The sequence below is a fragment of the Chaetodon trifascialis genome, chromosome 7 (assembly GCF_039877785.1).
Source record: "Chaetodon trifascialis isolate fChaTrf1 chromosome 7, fChaTrf1.hap1, whole genome shotgun sequence".
Taxonomy (NCBI): domain Eukaryota; kingdom Metazoa; phylum Chordata; class Actinopteri; order Chaetodontiformes; family Chaetodontidae; genus Chaetodon; species Chaetodon trifascialis.
The window spans coordinates 20,747,944-20,765,578 of NC_092062.1; the positions used below are offsets into that span (position 1 = coordinate 20,747,944).

The window sequence follows — 17,635 nt, forward strand, 5'->3', positions numbered from 1 at the left end:
TATTGACAATGTAGACACACAAGTGGAAACTCAAAACATTTCTTCTTTTCCCAGCAGCTTTATATGTTTAACATTTCACTCAAATACAATATAAAGATTTTCATTAATGTAGAATATCCCTCTTATGACAGTAAAATAATCATATTCTCAGAAATACTATTTACTTTTGCAATCTATTTACATTTAAGCCATCCACCAGAATAATAAATAAGTAACCATATAGGCAAGCAATGTCTGTAAGAGTATTATTTTCTAAAATCTTCATAGTAATATTTAATTTTATGTTTCTTCTTGAGGACTTGCTTGATCTTTGAGGTCAGTTGGTGCCAAACTGTCTGGGAGAGCAGGCGGAGGTCCTGGAGATTTGTCACTGAAAAGCAGATAAAACAATTATCTCTGTTTCTAACCAAAATCATTCAAAAGACCAAATTTTCGCCTGTGTTCAGAAGCCTTACCTCTCGCCGTCTTTCTCTGCCTGTAAATGGAAGTTAGAAAAGAACATTAGTTCAAACCTTTCAATAAGTATTTATTCAGTCAACCACATTTGCTAACATTGTGAATTTTTACCTTAGGCTTCAGTGATGCACTGCCACCAGTCTTCCTGGGTACTCCAAGCGTCTCAAAAGAGTGGCTCCTCACTCTAATGGCTCTCTAATGACAGAGATTCAGAGGAAAAAGCAAACTGAAAATACCAAAATCAAGTATGAGAGAGTTTTTGAAACTTGAAAGATGAGGAGGCCATCATTTACCTTGAAGTTTTCAATGAATCCTCCACTCCCCTCAGACACCCCCCGTACACCTTCAGAAGGTGGGAGAGCAGCCAGTGATGGATCCCCCATCATGCACTGTGAACGGGTGGAGAGTTCAGCCTGCAAGCTTTCCAGCAGAGAGGAGCGTGTGCGGAGCTGCGTAGGAGAGGAGAGCACACATGGAGAGGAATCAGAGAACAAACTGTGATATCCACTAACAAAGAGCATGAATAAAAACTGCTTTTCTCTACCTCTAGTCTGCTGAACTGTTGAGCCTTATAGCAGGAAATCTCTGCATTGATGAGTTTGGTCAGAAGGAACTCTCTCAGCAGAGAGCGCTGAAACACAGGGCAGAGGAGACCGAGGCCTATGAAGCATCTCAATAACTGACTTGTGCTGTAGTGATTGAGGCAAGAAAGGTGTGGACTCAAATGTGCAAAGGTTGAGTACTAACAATGTTTACTGGGTCAGTGATCAAAGCAAGGTTGGTTAACAAGACAAGGGGCATAGGCAGGCAGGGACATAAGGATCACATGACAAAGGCTGGACAGATAGATAGATACATAGAGATACATTACACATACATTATACAACAGCACTGTGTGCTAGTTTGTGCTTCATACTTTCTAGTGTGTTCACACTGGGAAAGTGACAAAATAAAGTATAATCAAAGCTCACAGCATACATACCAAATATTCTATTAACACATTATTCTGCCTGAATGCAATGCATAAAGGAAGTTGAGAAGATGCTCACGACTGGAAAAAAATAAAGAAATTGTGTTGTAGAAGAACAAACATGTTACCAATAACATAATAACATTACCGATGGCTCTGTTCAGTTGAAGTGTCCCAGTTCACAGTGGCAGTGTGACAGTGAGCCAGCATAAACAATACCAAGAGCCCAAACCTGAAGCAGCTACATGGAATTCAGGCATCATTTATTTTATTAATTCCACCCATGTTTTTCTTACAGCAGAGTGCTGGAGGGGCTTAAGAGCAGGTATGCAGTCGTGTGTGGAAATCACAGACTTGACCCGTCATGACTGAGATTTTGGTGGAATCAATAGCATTCACAATGGCTTCACTCCATTTAGGTGAGCCAGTTCAACGGCCTTGGTCGTGTGCATGCTCACTCACTTACTGGGACCCTTGATGGAATTGAGCCATCATTCATTTGATTATTTACACCTGTGCTTTTTCTGCTTTGACAAATCAAAATGTTTGCTTATGTTAAACGTCTATTGGGGACATTGCTGGACAGGGAGGGACCAGGAGGTTCTAAAATAACAGCATATCAGTCACTGAAAAACTGAAGACAAAGAAAAAGATGCTGAAAATTATGACTTGGTTGATGAAGTATTCAGAAAAAGGAAAACATCCTGCTGACCTCGGTATTATTTCTTACCTCTGTGAAGATGGGAGGATCTGGGAGGACTGGACCAAAGGGAGGAACATCCTCTCTGGCTGTGACAGACACCTATGAAGAGGAAAAAAATATATAACATCCCAGATGCGAGCGCTGCCATGTTGCACTGATGACATCATTCAGAGCCACAGTCTGCACAGTAGTGATTATTTTTGCCATTAATTGATTGATTGTTTGGTGATTATCAAAAAAGCTGGTGTCTAATGTCAGATAAATGTAGTGGAGTAACAGTACGAGTACTTCAAATTTGTACTTACCTACTTCAGTAAATGTACTCAGTTACATTCCACCACTGATGGATAGGGATGATAGATTTCACTCACCTGGTACGAAGGTTCACCTGTCTCCTCCGCCCTCTGATTCCTCCGGACCACCAGGAAACAGTGCAGGAAGTGAGACTTGATAACGTCAGACAGAAAAGGGGTTTGGCCCTCCTGGTAGACCAAAGCTACGATGTCATTACCAATGTGCCTTTTCCTTTGTAGCTGTGTGGGTGAGATGAGAAGGAGAAACAAGTGTGTCAGTGTCTGCTCAAGAAACTTGTTTTCCAACTAATGCTGAAAATATCCTCAGAAACGCCATCCCGTGAGTCATCGGCGCAGAATATACTGGGGATGATACAGTAACTGACCTGCTGTGGGTCACCCTCTGTGAAAGGCAGTTTAGTTGCGACATGGAACAAGATTTCTCTCCCTTGAAAGGAAGTGAAGACGGCTTCACTTCCTGTTTGACCATGACACACATCCAGCCCCCCTCTGAACCTGAGAGAAGGGAGTGAGGAGACAAAACCATGTGATTTTACACATTTCATGTGTCATTTGTCCAGCTAAGCAACATCAACACAGATTACTTTACCCAGTGAAGCCTTGCAGTTGAATGGTGTCTCCCAAAATAGAGAGGAACTCTTTAAACTCTTCACTTTCCTCATTGTTGCTGAGTATCTCCTCCTCAGTGAGCTAGAGAGAGATGGGTGTTGTCTGAGAGGGGCTGGTTATGATATGGTGCCATATTCAGGTCATTTTTATGAAGGCAGGACATTTCCTGCACAATGTCTTACCTGCCCGTCCTTTTGGCACAAAATGCCAAACTTGAAATTAGGAGACACTCTGTGTTCATCAAACGCAGTTATGAGTTCTGGAGCCTGAAGGACGAGTGAGAGGGAGATTAGAGAGGATCTGTCTGAAACAAGTGCCCAATGTATTTAGTTATTGTTCATTTTAAATCCTTACCTTGAGGTAGCTGACCACTTCAAACTTTGAGACAGTCACTCTGTCACAGAGCATCTGGGGACAATATGAGGGATTTTAGACACATGCTTTACTTGAGTTTAACTTCATACATCTATTTGACTGTTTAAGAGGGATCTGCTAAATCTATTTGACAACAATAGTTTTATATTTTATATACAAAAATCTAATCATTTTATAAAATATGACTGTCCAACAGTAGCTTCAACACTGAAAATGCTACAATAAACCTCCAAATTTATGCAAAAAAATAATCCAATAACAAATCAAAATAACAGTCTTAAGGGAATGTTCATGAGTTTATGAGAATGTGATACTTAAAGTTTATTTCACTGACAACATGTCTGTAACATTTTTACATTCTGGTACTATTACTTTTACTTGAGTATCAGATATGAATACTTCTGCCACAAAAGTAAGCCGTCGGATACCTTTGCTAATTCAACAGCAGATGGGATGTTGGGGAAAAGAGAGACAGAGAAAACTCCATGCAGAGAGCACTCCTTCATCCTGTGAGACAAAAACAGCCTTTGTGTAGTACGATGCAGCTTTGCCCAGTATTCACAGTTACAACATGCAAACACATTCAAATGAAAATATAATGATCTTTGCCAGATGCGTTTTAAGACATATATATATATATTCTATTTTGAATATTTTCTGTCTCATATGTTTTTCCACAAACAAGATCAGTTACTTCACTGAATAATTTTTAAAATGACATCTACTCCTTCTCCCTCATGAAAAAATTCTAAACATATGAATACACAAAAGGTATGTCTTCCATTTATACAGAAGTTTTACTAAGCTTTACTACACGTACTGTCCATTGATAGTGTATGTGCACTGTAGGTTTCAAGCTTTTGCATCACACTAGTGTAACTTTCTCACTGGACTATGGTTGGCTACATGAACTATATTTACTGACAATGGTTTCAAAAAGTGTTCCTGAGTCCATGTAGTAATATCCTTTATACAGTCATGTGTTCACAAAGTGGTGAACCTCTCTCCATCCTTGCTTGTGAACGACTGAGTCTTTCCAGGATGCCCCTTTCATACCCAATCATGATACTATCACCTGTTACCAATGAACCTGTTTACCCATGGAATGTTCCAAACAGGTGTTTTTGGAGCATTCCACAACTTTCCCAGTCTTTATTTGCTCCTGTCCCAACCTGTTTGAAACGTGTTGCTGGCATCAAATTTGGAAGATTCAGAGATTGTCTTATAATTGATTAAAATGAGTTAAGATCTCAACCTTAGTATCACCCGCAGCTTGTTGTCCTCATCCTCCAAACACACAGAGAGAACCAGAGGCCCCAAAGATGGATCCACTGCTGTGAAGGAGTGATGGTACTAATGGAAAAAAAAAAGATTAAATATGAATACCAGTCCAGGAAAGATATTATATTCTTTGAGACTTAACATAAAGTCTACTTACTCGTGAGCAGAAGAACTCGTGGTAGATTTTGGCCTCTCCGTCTCTCTCCATGATGTCATAGCTGTCTGGATCATGGCCGTAGTCGGGAGAGGTGGGACTCACATCTACAAGCCTCTCCAGTGGGGGGTCTATCCAGTAGCCCCCCAACTTAGAAGGGAGGATGAGCGGCAGGTCTCCACCTATCGTTAAAAGCTGAGACTGAAATAGACACAAAGGAGCACCTGATGATGATGAGGGCCTGTCGTTTCTGTTGTTTGCGCAAACAAATGCCCGGGCATTCATAGAAAGGTCAGTGTCCACACATTCATGCGGGATCAAACCCATATATAGAGTCTCAGATTGAAGACTAACCTTCAGAGGAAGAGGGAATTCACACCGCTGCTCATCGATCCTGCTGCCCTGATGGACAAGAGGAGTATTGATGATAAGAAACTTGCGCTGCTCAGACACCTCACACAGCACAAGATCAATCTTACCGTAACTCACCTGCAGCTTTTCAATGATTTCAAACAGCTCTGTGTCCTGATATGAAAAACAAGCAGCAGACGGCAGAAATGCAGAGAGAGAGGAAGGGAAGGAGACACATGGGGAGGAAGAGGAACATGAATAACACTTCAGCCGCAAATGGAAACTCGCCTTCTTAGAAACGCGGGTATAGAAATACATTAAATATGATTAATTAAAATAAGAGGGGAGGGTGCACGCTGAACATGGTAATGATATCACCCTCTGATTGCTGCTTGCAGAGAGGAAAGGCTTGCTCTCATTAACAGGGGAGTCCAGGATGTCCAGTATGTTGTCCTCTGCAGATTCAGGTCTGCAGCAACAGGTTCATAGAGACAAGAAGACATCATTACTTCTCATTCAGGTGTTACTTCATACCACAAACGTGAGCTCGAAACTGCTGCAATCGAATGGAAAAGAAAATCTCACCTCGTCTCATCCCCACATGTGAATTTGTCTACACTGTAAACAAGGAAGTGAGAACTAGTCAGAGAAGAAAACGAATCATCGTACACAGACAGGATGACTTAAATCTAAAATAATGTCATTTATTCAGTATGTAGCCATTCATTTGACTCGTGGTGGAAAATGTCAGTCCTAATATGAGAGAAACAGTGTCTTTACTCACCCTCCATATGCCCCAAAAGTGAAACTTCTCTTTCTGGAGAAGGACATGTCATTCCTCTTTTCTCTCTCCATGGCTTTGGTGTCACTGTGAATGTTTGTACATGCCAGTTTGCGACCGAGTCAATCAGGGCTGGCTAAGGTTGAATTAATTCACTCTATCATTCTGTCACTCCTCCTCCTTTCTGCCCCCTGCCTCTCACTCATTTAAGCTTCCCTTTCCTCCCTCTGTCCTGCTGTCAGCCAGACAGGCAGCATTAACCCACTCATGGTCACAGGTGCAGCAGCTGGCACAAACTGCAAAACGGACACGGCTGGCCTTCTTCACGCCCATCGATCCCCGTGCTTTAATAAATGCTCGTGCATGTGGTTTCTCAGACTGACTGAACTTAAAGATAAAAGATAAATGGGTGAGATATTTTCTCCGGGACCTGTTACCCTTTGAGTCAGTGAGGATCATCAATTATTGACAGCACACACAGAGAGGGTGAGGAGATAGCCAGCGGGGGAGGGTGAAGTAGGCCTCAGGATAGGAAGAGAGAGAGAACAAGAGAAAGGGAGGTAAGAAAGAGAGAAAGTGAGGGAGAGAGGCAGTGGAGAGAGGAGGTGCGCATATTTAAAAAAACGTCTCGCATGAAACAAACCACATTACTATTAGCCGTGTATCTTAATTAAATGATGTTTGTATGGTAGTGAAAGAGGTGTGCAGGGTCTGTGACAAAGCTGACACTTCGGACGAAAGTGAGCGATAAAGTAAACATTGTAGAGTACTAGAAGAAATGTACTTAGTTACTTTCAGTTACAGTTCTTTTGTTTAAATGACCTCCAGAGGTCTCTAAATTGGTTGAGGGTACATTGTTTCATCTTTGATGGTTGTAGTACAGAGACGGAGACACTCTGACACATGTTTTGGAATGACTGTACAGTTTTTTATATTATTGGTCATGATGAATAATATATTTGAGGCAATGGATATAACTCAGAATTAGGAAGTTGTATTCCTCAACAAATGCAGCTGTTTCTTTGTTGTAGCTCAAATATTATAGCCAAACACACACAACATTATGCCACTTTCAATGTCAAGTTGTAAAAAGCTGGCATTTCACCGTTTGTTGTTCACCGTTTCTTTCCATATATTGTTTTTGTATATTGTTTTTGTTCTAATTTCCCCTTTTTATATATCTATATAACTTTTCTCTTTTTGTACCTCCTCCACCAGCAGCAGCAGACCATGCAATTTGGATTTTGTTTTGTTTCTATTGCCTATAGGTTACTTTTTTTTTGGTCATTTCACATTGATTTCTACATGTGATATTAAAGATATGAGATAAACATTTTTTAAGTCACGTCCATTTCCACAGAAAAACATTACAGATAGATTTTTTAAAGAATTAACAGCAGAATGGTCCCTGATAGGGATATATTGTCACATGTTATTATATTATTATTACTGTTGCTTTAATGTGTATGCACCATATTAAAGAATGAGCTGAAGCTCATTTTAACTACTTTCTATGCAGTTGGGCAGTTTGATCTCTCACAATGTAACAAACATATTTTTCAGTGAGTGGAATTAAAAGTACAATATTTCTCTGAATTAGAGTATAAAATTGTATAAAAATAGAAGTTTGACTTTGATTAAGTATTGATTGAAATGCTGTGTTACATTACAACACTATTAATTACATATCTTTTTGAGATATGACCATACATGTTGAAAATCAGTTTCTATTGAATCCTCTTCCATTTTTCACTTCTCAGCCAGTGAGAGTCCATCCTCTTCTAGTCAAATGGTTTTCTATTAGTTAACTATTTGTGTCTATCTTCAAAGCGGTCCTTATCAATTGGCTACTTATTTACAGAAAACGGTTTCAAATTCAAAATGTCCATGAATCTCTCTTAAGTATACTTTTGATGGCACCCGTCTGTAAGAAACCAGGTGATTGGAAATCTGAAACGCCAGTCAAACTTTCTTTTGCTTTCATTGGTCAGAATCCAAAACAACTACTTTTAGCCCCACCCCCTCATTGCGGCAGCGGATACCCCGCGGAAGTTGGTTTGTAGGCAGTGTACGAGATGTTGTTAATTTGCGTGAGATAGTGTGAAACGCGTCGATATTTTTTCTGTAGTTTTTCGGGACGGTTTGGTGTTCTGTTGCAGAAACAGAATAACGGTAAGAAGTGAGTTTTGAAGGAATTAAATTTCGCTCACACATGCAAGAAAAAAGGGACAAGTGAGCTAGCGCTAGCTAGCTAGTTAGCATTGGTAATTAGCTATCAACTGCAATGCAATTTAACTACAGTCTCTTGCATTGTAACCTTTTGTTCATAACATTATATAAACATATACAGTTAGTTACTGTCTTCACAAACGCATTAGTTAGATGTCCCTTTGTATACACATGCAGCGATCAGTTAGCACTGGTGGTGGTCTAGGTTTGGATGGCTTTAAAAGTTTACTATTAATATACATGATATCCATGATTCAGACGTATTTTGTGCTGATTCGCTAACGGATGTATAACGCGTAACTATTTAGCGATATGTCCGATCGAGAAAGCCCAGCAAAACACGAAAAAGTGCATCGATACTGTCTCGGTGCTACCTGAAGCAAGAAATCAGAAACACCACACGGTGTGTCTTGTAGTGAGACTACTGGAGCTGCTCATATTGCCCGTCACTTCGCTATGCTGTGGCTGAACCTCCGTTTAATTGTTGCGGGGGTTTATGTGTCTCGTTACCTGTCCTATACCCAGTCTGCCTGAGCAAAATGCTGGAGTGCGGCATGCTGGAGCGGGACAGTCGGGCTCTTCGGAGACGCTCAGCTATTCTCTGCAAACAGCTGGTGGTGGATGAGCTGCTCATTCAGTCCTTACAGGCAGACGACATCCTGACAGAGAGCATGGCAGAGAGCATCCTGGTATGTAAACACTGACATGTGGATATAGTTTCATTAAGGTCACGTGGCTAATAAGCAGTTTGACAGTCAACAATCACCTAACTGTCAAGAAAGAAAAAATTTCAGGTGACTGTCAACAGCTGTTCAGATGGGTTGAACCTTTGCCAAAATCCCTAACAGGTCCCATGACAGATCTGTTGGGTCAAAAAATTAGTACAGAGATTGATTCCAATACTGTAAAGGTATGTTATACAGGATTATCCTAAAAAACGATGTATAGACTCACACAAAAGTTATCCTCTATCATCAATAATAACCCACCAGAAGTGTGTGGTGGTGAATTTGTCTGCAGAGACCCTGCCTTCTGCCTGTATTTTCTTTGTATTTGGCTGTGGTCGGAATGTTGGGTCTGCAACCTTTTGGCACTTTGTGTGCAGCCGCCAGCCAGTAACAGCACACAGGTGAGGTTGGGACCAGGTACCAGACCGTAAACTGCAGCCATCCAAGAGGAAGCTATGAAAGTAGCAGACATCACTCAGAAAGCTGTTTGTTTACAAACAGCTGACAGTCGCTGTAGGGACACCCAGATTGATTGGCCACGTTACGTGACAACGACGATATTCGGGGGGTCAAATTGACCCATAATGCTGCTATATTAGCTGTTATAACAAAAAATTAAACAAAAAAAAAACCTTTCGATATCAGCTGTGTGTTATGTGCAGTTGCTCATAGATAATGGGTATTTGCGTAAAAAAAAAAATGAGGTCATCTGTAAATTCCTGAATAGTGTGCCTTATTTAGATTTTAAACATATTTGAAATTAATCAAACTGCACTGCTTACCATTACTGTCCATAATAAGGGCTTAACCTTTGATGAGGGGTTATAAGTAAGCTTGCTCACTTTTAAGTGGTGACTAGCCAATTATTTTGGGAACCACTGGGTAACTTGTAAAAGAAGAGGCACTTGAGATACCCTCCTCAAAAAAACAGCGTCTGTTGAATGCATGCTGTTTTATTGTTAGACAGATCATGTTGACATGGTGCTGAAGAGACAAAATGGAAAAAAATAATGTCATGATAGTAGTGATTTAATCTTTGTCAGTGATCTTTAGATTTCTGATCTGATCTTGTCTACTCTAGGCTGAGCCAACATCTCAGAAACGAAGCTGGCGCTTACTACTGCTCTTACCAAAGCGAGGGCCCAGAGCCTTTAGCAGCTTCTGCTCAGCTCTGCGAGATACTGAGCAGCAGCACCTGTGTGACCTGCTCACACAGTCACCAGAGAAAGACGGCAAAGAGACACATGTCGAGGTGAGTGCGCACTTCATCAAAGGTCAACACGCACACAGCACAAATCTACAGTATAGGCGGCAGATTATTACCAGAGTTAGTGCAGTTCTTGGACTGTTTTCTGCTGACAGAGTATTCAGCCTGAGGAAGAACCAGAAGGAATGGTAGGACAACTAGTCATGCAGACAGCAGAAAAAAAGAGAGGGGGAAGCAGAGTGCTTATAATCCCTCAACCAGAATTATTGCAGTTACTGTGACACGACTGAGACGACACAAAAGATAATGTCTGGATAAATTTATACAATTGAATATGGCTTTTTAAGGATGTTTCATAATTGTCAGCCTAATTGTAAGTAGTCACACATCTCAGATAACATTATGATCCAGTTACATGGTCTTCTGCAGACATCCCCAGGAGACAGAGACGAAAAGAGTGAGGTGACCGGCACCTCATCGTGCCCAGCACAAGCCTCGGCGTCCTCAGTCAGGTGCATGGTTCCAGTCAGGGAGGAAGACAGCAAGACGAGACAGAGTATGAAGAAAAGAGGAAGAGATAAGCAGACAGATGTGAGGATTACAAACCACATCCATCTTATGTTAGACAGCCAGATGGCCTGCTGAGGGAGCCACACAGCAGGCAGGAGATTCCTTAATAGTTATGGTTCTAGTTGTCATATTCCCACAACAAACAACAGCTGCTGCTGCTGCTACAGCAAAGAGCAAAACCCGTCATTATCCGTCTTCTTTCGTTTGTGTGAAGCAGCTGATGTTCTGTTATGAATAATTTGTGCATGACTTTGAATTTCAGAGGTTTGTGGACTCTTCTCTGCCACTTCCCACCCAAGAAGGAATTCCTGCCAAGAGAGCAAGGACACATGGTGAGTGGTAATGCAGTGTGGCCTGCATTCAGGATAAAATGGGTCTCTCTTGTTGTCAATATTTTCTGTTTCCATGGAGACAAGGGACAGTGTGTGGACAAGTGTTTATCTGTTGTCCAGTTTAAATAAACAGACAGGTAATTCAATATACTTCAACAGAAAAATATTTTGTAGCCCTCAGCAGCTGTGTTCGGTGTGAATTGTTAAGTATGTAATCGTGTCACTGGGAGAAGTGTAGGAGTGTGGTAGCTGTAGTATTTGGCTACTGTCTGTACCTGCAGGCACCACGCCCCAAGAGTGACTCACTCACAGCGTTGTAGTACAAAGCTTGTTAATGCACAAGTGCTGGTGAGAGCACACAATGATGATGTGAAAACTTTGCATCAGCAATTCAACTTGTATCAAGCAGTGTGTGACGATTGTGTGTGTCTGTTTGTCTGTGTGTGTGGCAGAGTCCATGGAGTTCAGTCTGGATGCAGATAGTCCCATCAACACTCCGGTGCTCCCGTGCACTCCTGACTTTTACCTCTCGCACTGCCAGCAGGTAAAACACTTCTCATCACCAGATCAGCTCAACAGGTTTGCAGTAACTTGGTTATGTTTTACCTGTAGGCTTTTGGGAAATGCTTAGGTGTCACACCCCCTATCTGAACATGTGCCAGTGCAGAGCGCTACATGCAAAGATGCAGAAAATGTATTTGTAAAAGTAATGATAGTATAATGTCGTGTGGTTCATTTTGGATTCATTAATACATTATTTCCCTTTCCGTTTCCTTACCATGCTTTTTGTTTTCCTCTCTGCCTTCCTGGACTCCAGTCTTACAGAATGAATTCATCCCCTCGTGGTTTCGCTTTGGTGATCAGTAACGTGACCTTCGATCCTTGTGCCGCGCCTGACCTTGACCCGAGGAAGGGAGGCGAGGTGGATGATGAGGTCCTCAGGAAGGTCTTCACGGAGCTGGACTACCTGGTTACGGTTCACAGAGACCTCACTGCTCAGGTAACACACAAGCACACACAGATGCGGGCTCAATGAATGATTGAAACAAACAGAATCCATCTTCTTCAGCTGACAGAGGTAGAAAAGAAAGTAAAACAGGGAGGAACAACTTTGTGACCTTGAAATCATTTTCAGAAAGTCTCTTAGCTCAGTGCTTGTTGGCAGCTTTGTTCAGCTCACTTCCCATTTTCAGTGCTGTTCAGTGTGGCAATGTTATCACAAAGCAAACACATTTAACATTTTAATGATTTGGCTTTTCTAAGGAATGAAACTGAGGAATGAGTAGACATATTTTATGTAACCACATGGTTGCCTTACCAAACCTGTTCAGTAGTAAAAAGCAACTTATAAACAGAAACCTGGACACATGCCCATCTGTGGTAACCACAGTTTTCTCCTGATTCCTCATTCTTTGTGCAGGGCATGAGGACGTGCATTGAGAACTTTTGTCGACTGCCAGGCCACCGGACAGTGGACAGCTGTGTGGTATGTCTGCTCTCCCACGGGGTGGAAGGAGCTATATATGGCACAGATGGACAGCTCCTGCAGGTGTGTTTGGTTGATAGTTTTGTGATGTATGTAATGCCATTAAAGGATAAAGATGCAGCCTCTTTTTAGACATTTAACAGGTAACATTTCATCAATTTCAGCTGGACTGGGTGTTCGAGGCCTTTGACAATGCACACTGCCCCCTGCTGCAGAACAAGCCCAAGATGTTTTTCATCCAGGCCTGCAGAGGAGGTAAAGCCTCTTTGTATTACACTGTATCATCTATATCTCTGTCATCGTTTACATACAAATAATTTGGAAGATCAATTAATCAATACGTATATAAACCTACACAGGTTACTCAAAATAACCATGTATGCATATCTATATAGAAAGTGTGTTTATGAGTGTTTGGGCTCACGTTAGTTCACTCATAGAGTGAGGAGGTTCACATGTGAAGAAGCCAGTTGAGATGGTCATTGCCTCTGCTGAGGTTTCTCTTGGGTGCCTCCCTGTGGACGTGGCATGTGCGAATACGAATGCAAATATATTATTGTTAAAATGACAGTGTGTGCTGACAGTAGCCATGTTAATCCGGTTGGATCCCTGCAACATAATTAAACCTTTTACTGAACGAGTGAGAGAAAAGACAGATGCCAGCCTGTCCCTCCGCATGTCCAGATGTTGTCTGCTGTCAGCTTATTGCCGACTGGGACAGGTGACCTGTATGTAAGTTTCGCAGCTGTCCATCAGCCGCATAGCTCCAGATGCTGTGGATGGTGTCGTAATGTCAAATGTTCTGTTGTAGGCGTCAATAAAAAGTAATACAATAGCAGTACGATAATGGTCCATAAACATGTAATTAATCTGTGACTTAACCAGGCTCCCAGCTAATTATACAGTCTGTGATGGAGGTTACGGTCTGACTGCAGGGCTGATGATGCCCCTGACAAATCCTCAAACTCCTCAGGAGCAGTTGTAATTACTGTCACACACTCCCTCGCTCCACCACAGAGGCCACCGCAGGTGTGCTGATGAAAGGCCGTTAGATGTGGTTGGCCTGTGCCTCTGCAAATAGCTTCAGTCAAAACTAATAATTAGTTTGTTCCAGTATTCATGAAAATCCTGTCAAAAATTATGCAGTTTAACAATTTGTCTTCTAAAAGTTAGAATTTTTACTGAAATAATTTGGAGAAATGGCTGAAGTAGTCACGCTTTTTAGGTTTTTTCAATGCAAAAGTTGAAGCACTAATATGACATACTGACTGAAATACTACACACAAACTGAGGTTCGTGCTAATTACTGATAGAGACTTTTTTTTAAAAACTCAGTTTAAAAAATGGTCCTTTACATGTGCTTTTTCACAGAACTGATTTTTTCCATTTTTGATTTTTGAAGTTTTTGCTACAGCCACAGTCAAGACCTCCTTAAACTGGTCCAAGATGAGTCCTCGTCTGAGCAGTTTGCTTATTCAATATTTTATAACTACAGTCACAGAAAAAGCATCTTGAAACCGAAACCAGAGTAAAGTGCTTCAGCTCTGTTTTTTGCACCACATATTAAGAAGAATGTCTGAAGTTAACCTGAAACCATCTTGCCTTTCAGAGGAGATGGACTGTGGTGTGGAGCAGCTAGATGGGCCAGTGAGGACCTGCTCGCCAAGCTGTGAGCAGCGGGATGCTGGGAGGGAAGGACAGGGCGATGCAGACTCCAGACAGAGAGGAGACATGGGCAGGCCTAGGATTAAACTGCCCCAGCGGTCTGACATGATCTGTGGCTTCGCATCTCTCAAAGGTCAGAGAATTTGTAAGTTTTTCCCTTTTGCTATTCTGGGGTGTGCTCATTGAGGAAATGTCTTAGTTAACTGAAGTGTAAAAGATAAAAAAAAATCAATGTGTGGGAAAAGCAGTAGAGATGCACAGTAACCCGTGAAAAAAGAGAGGCTGTCAAGAGGTAGCATCACTTCAACCACCATAAATAAATCACCTGTCTGTTTCTGATTTTGTCCTACACCTGTGCCCAACTGAGGCTTAATCTCCATTGTTTTATACCAGTGACCAGCCTGCTCAAGAACCAACTGCATAATCTGGGGGTATGGATTTGGAAAGAAGTGAGCTTTCCCTCTGAAGCTCTCTTCATCTCCACTTGAGGCTAGAGGCTCAAGGCTACATTAGCTGCTACTAGCATAACACACCTGAATCTCCTGCTGAACTGTTGAGGATTGAGTTGCATTATGGGTAATGGGTAAAAACCTGAAGAAGAATGTGTGGAATGAAAAAGACAGTGTCTCTATCGCTGTACTCTGTGAAGAACAGAAGCGTCAGGGCTTAAAATGGTGCTGGTTGAGTCCATTTCCACTGAGCTCGGCCTTCACCCATTCTGGTCCAAGAGCACTTAGACTGCTTTCCCAAGACATTTATTACAGGTTCATTCATGTAAATGCCTGACACTACCTTAGCTCTGTCTCGCTGCATCTCATCTTGCTGTATTGAGCCTTTATCGTTTGATCTCTTTGTCCTCAAGGCACAGCAGCCATGCGGAACACCAAGAAAGGATCCTGGTTTATCCAAGAACTTAACACAGCGTTCCGCCTCCATGCCAGAGACACACACCTTGCAGACATCCTCGTGCAGGTGAACATAAAGTGTCCTATTACTTCATACACTGCATCCACAGTGTAAAATTTACTTTTTATTTAGTGAACTTCTTTAAGACGTAACTGTAATCTTCCTGCCTCTTTTTCTTCTGTGTTAAGGTCAACAGCCGTATTAAGGAGCGGGAGGGTTACGCTCCCGGCACCGCCCACCATCGCTGCAAAGAGATGTCGGAGTTCACCAGCTCCTTGTGCAAAGACCTCTTCCTTTTCCCCAAGTACCAGCCCCAGTATTGACATGCCAATATGTACATACATGGATTAACACACACAGGCCATTCCTTGTATTGAAGTCTCTCAGTAAAGGGCGCACAGCTGTCGATTGCACACCAATTACTGCCACACACTCACACATTCCCCTGTCACAGCGTCTCATCCAAACAGAGGATTTATTCATTCATATTTTCTGTGCAAATACTGCCTCCTCAAACCCACAGACGTGCACTCACATACACGTGTGCATACACTCCTGCAAATCTTGGATATGAAAAAGGAGTAAGCTTATGTTAATCTACATGTACTTGGAAAATGGGCAGTGTATTTGCATACAACTTGCTCATGTATCTGTGTGTCTGTGTCGAATGCCAGTTAGCGGGTTTAGATGTTAATCCCTTTTAGTCAAAGACTTTTTTTCTTCATGGCTACTTTGAGGTTTCACTCTTTTTAAAATGTATTTTGTATACAGATCTATTTTTGTGGCTTCGTTTTGTATGAAATTGTTTTATAAGGAATTTTAAGCCTTTTTTTTGTATATAATGTTTGCTATGAGTTGTGATGATTTCATGTTTTCAGTACAATGACAGACAGGGGGCAGCACAGCAGAGACAAATGCATTTCATCTTCAGCCTTTCATCAATATTTTTCATATTCCCTGCAGTTCAAAATGATCTTTACCGTCATGATTGCAGACAGCTTTTATTGTAGTTACAGTCAGCTACAGTGATGACTAAACAGTAAAAAGTCTCATTAGGGAAGTTCACATTTTTTCCTCACTCGGTTTGCCTTATGAAGAGGAAAAACACCTACAGGGCAGCTTCAAAACAATATGTGCTTCATTTCAGTTGTTTTATTCGCTTCTGTTTGTGAATGTTCAATCAGGAAAATTTACAGCTTCTTAACCTTAAATTTCATGAAGGCACTTGCTGTAAATTTCACTTTGTGTCAGCTGTGTTACTGTATATCTGTCGCTGTCAGGGTGGTGGGCTGCCAGTGGAATGTGGTGCTACTTGTGGGGTCATACACCTAAAGTATGAACTCCGACCTTTACGCTCTCTCTAACTGCTAATAGTGTTTCTCCCTATGTGGGAGGTGTTCATTAAGTTAGTCCCACTATCTTTTTGGTGGTATTTTACTGGAATTGATAAAGTAAGGACAAAACACACATTCCTTATGTCTTCCATAAACAATATGCAATTTTCTACAGCAGCCTGTGCCATGAGACGATGCTCTGTTAGATGACTTTATCACCGTGGAGCTTTTACAGTATATTGTATCACTTTGGCACCCCCCCACACACAGAGAAATCAATTTGTCAAGGCTGTGTGAGCATTGATGTTTCCCAGAAAGGCCCTCACCAGGCGAACTGTGTTAAGTTACAACAGTGTTGTAGTGAAGAAGACAGAATATATGGTTGAAACAGTATTGATTGTTAACCATCTGTAAACAAAGATGCTTTGTGTGAGGTGCTCGTGGTGGAGTTTGCCCTGGTCTGGAAGCCACTCATCCCTCTCATCCTTTGGTTTTGTTAATTAGGGAATATAATGAAAAAAAGAAAAACACTGAAGTGCGATAGAGGTGTAACTCTCCTGCAGGGTGAGAAGTTTTGAAGGTTGATGTTTGCTGCCAAGCTCTGCTGAGGTGCAGAGTGAGGAGCCCAGAGAGATTTTGTTTCTGTCAACGCCAACCACTGCCAAATGTCCTATACAATAAACAGGCCATGGTTTCTAAACAAGACACACTTTTGTTGTTTTCTTACAGCTGCATGTGCACACGACTGTATCTGCATGTTCCTTTTAGCACATATGCTTGCTGTAAGCTGAATTTTGTGTGTGTGAGTGTGCGAGGCCTCTGCACGAAGGTTTCTCCTGCATGTGCTCGACTTTATTCGATCCTCCTTGTTGCTGTGTTTGTGTGTGTTGTTCTCGGCGTACAGCCTGTCCTCTCCATTCTCAGGTATAATATAACTGGCTCCCCACTATTCCGCTGCGCTCAGGTCTCCCCACGCTGTTACTGGGATGTATGTATCTCTCACACTGCTCGCCGCCCAGTGATAATGTTCTTAGCGTATCAGATGGAGGCCCAGCCAGCTGTCCACAGTCATTCTCCCTTGACACACACACACACGCTGGCAGTCAGAGTAACACATTTCTCATTGGCCTCCGTTGTAGCTGTAAGATTAGGCTGTTATGCACTGGCGTGTGGACCACAAAGCA

General features: G+C 41.8%; 2 protein-coding genes across 6 annotated transcripts; one reads left to right on the plus strand and one right to left on the minus strand.

The window, feature by feature from the left end:
• Positions 1 to 49: 49 nt before the first annotated feature.
• Positions 50 to 6,141, minus strand: rap1gapl (RAP1 GTPase activating protein-like). 2 transcript variants are annotated; one of them, XM_070966985.1, is made up of 19 exons: positions 5,998 to 6,141; positions 5,799 to 5,831; positions 5,592 to 5,682; positions 5,352 to 5,387; positions 5,217 to 5,264; positions 4,866 to 5,063; positions 4,683 to 4,780; positions 3,856 to 3,934; positions 3,407 to 3,460; positions 3,235 to 3,318; positions 3,033 to 3,133; positions 2,809 to 2,938; positions 2,501 to 2,662; positions 2,157 to 2,228; positions 1,001 to 1,087; positions 750 to 905; positions 568 to 651; positions 456 to 475; positions 50 to 370 (listed from the first exon to the last, which is right to left on the minus strand). In XM_070966985.1, exons 1-19 carry the CDS (start codon positions 6,066 to 6,068, stop codon positions 280 to 282), a joined length of 1,695 nt encoding a protein of 564 aa, XP_070823086.1. In that variant the 5' UTR covers positions 6,069 to 6,141; the 3' UTR covers positions 50 to 279. The 2 variants fall into 2 exon arrangements, with proteins under 2 accessions (XP_070823086.1, XP_070823087.1); XM_070966986.1 differs by lacking the exon at positions 5,352 to 5,387 and having other exon boundaries at positions 153 to 370.
• casp2 (caspase 2, apoptosis-related cysteine peptidase) lies at positions 1,089 to 17,148 on the plus strand. Of its 4 annotated transcripts, none has more exons than XM_070966990.1 (11): positions 1,089 to 1,215; positions 8,749 to 8,912; positions 10,033 to 10,203; positions 10,991 to 11,060; positions 11,513 to 11,604; positions 11,878 to 12,060; positions 12,481 to 12,609; positions 12,711 to 12,801; positions 14,156 to 14,356; positions 15,074 to 15,183; positions 15,306 to 17,148. In XM_070966990.1, the coding sequence occupies exons 2-11, from the start codon at positions 8,763 to 8,765 to the stop codon at positions 15,438 to 15,440; spliced, it is 1,332 nt and encodes a 443-aa protein (XP_070823091.1). In that variant the 5' UTR covers positions 1,089 to 1,215; positions 8,749 to 8,762; the 3' UTR covers positions 15,441 to 17,148. The 4 variants fall into 4 exon arrangements, with proteins under 4 accessions (XP_070823091.1, XP_070823089.1, XP_070823092.1 ...); XM_070966988.1 differs by lacking the exon at positions 1,089 to 1,215 and adding an exon at positions 8,023 to 8,166; XM_070966991.1 differs by lacking the exon at positions 1,089 to 1,215 and adding an exon at positions 8,023 to 8,166 and having other exon boundaries at positions 14,156 to 14,344.
• The last annotated feature ends 487 nt before the right edge of the window (positions 17,149 to 17,635 follow it).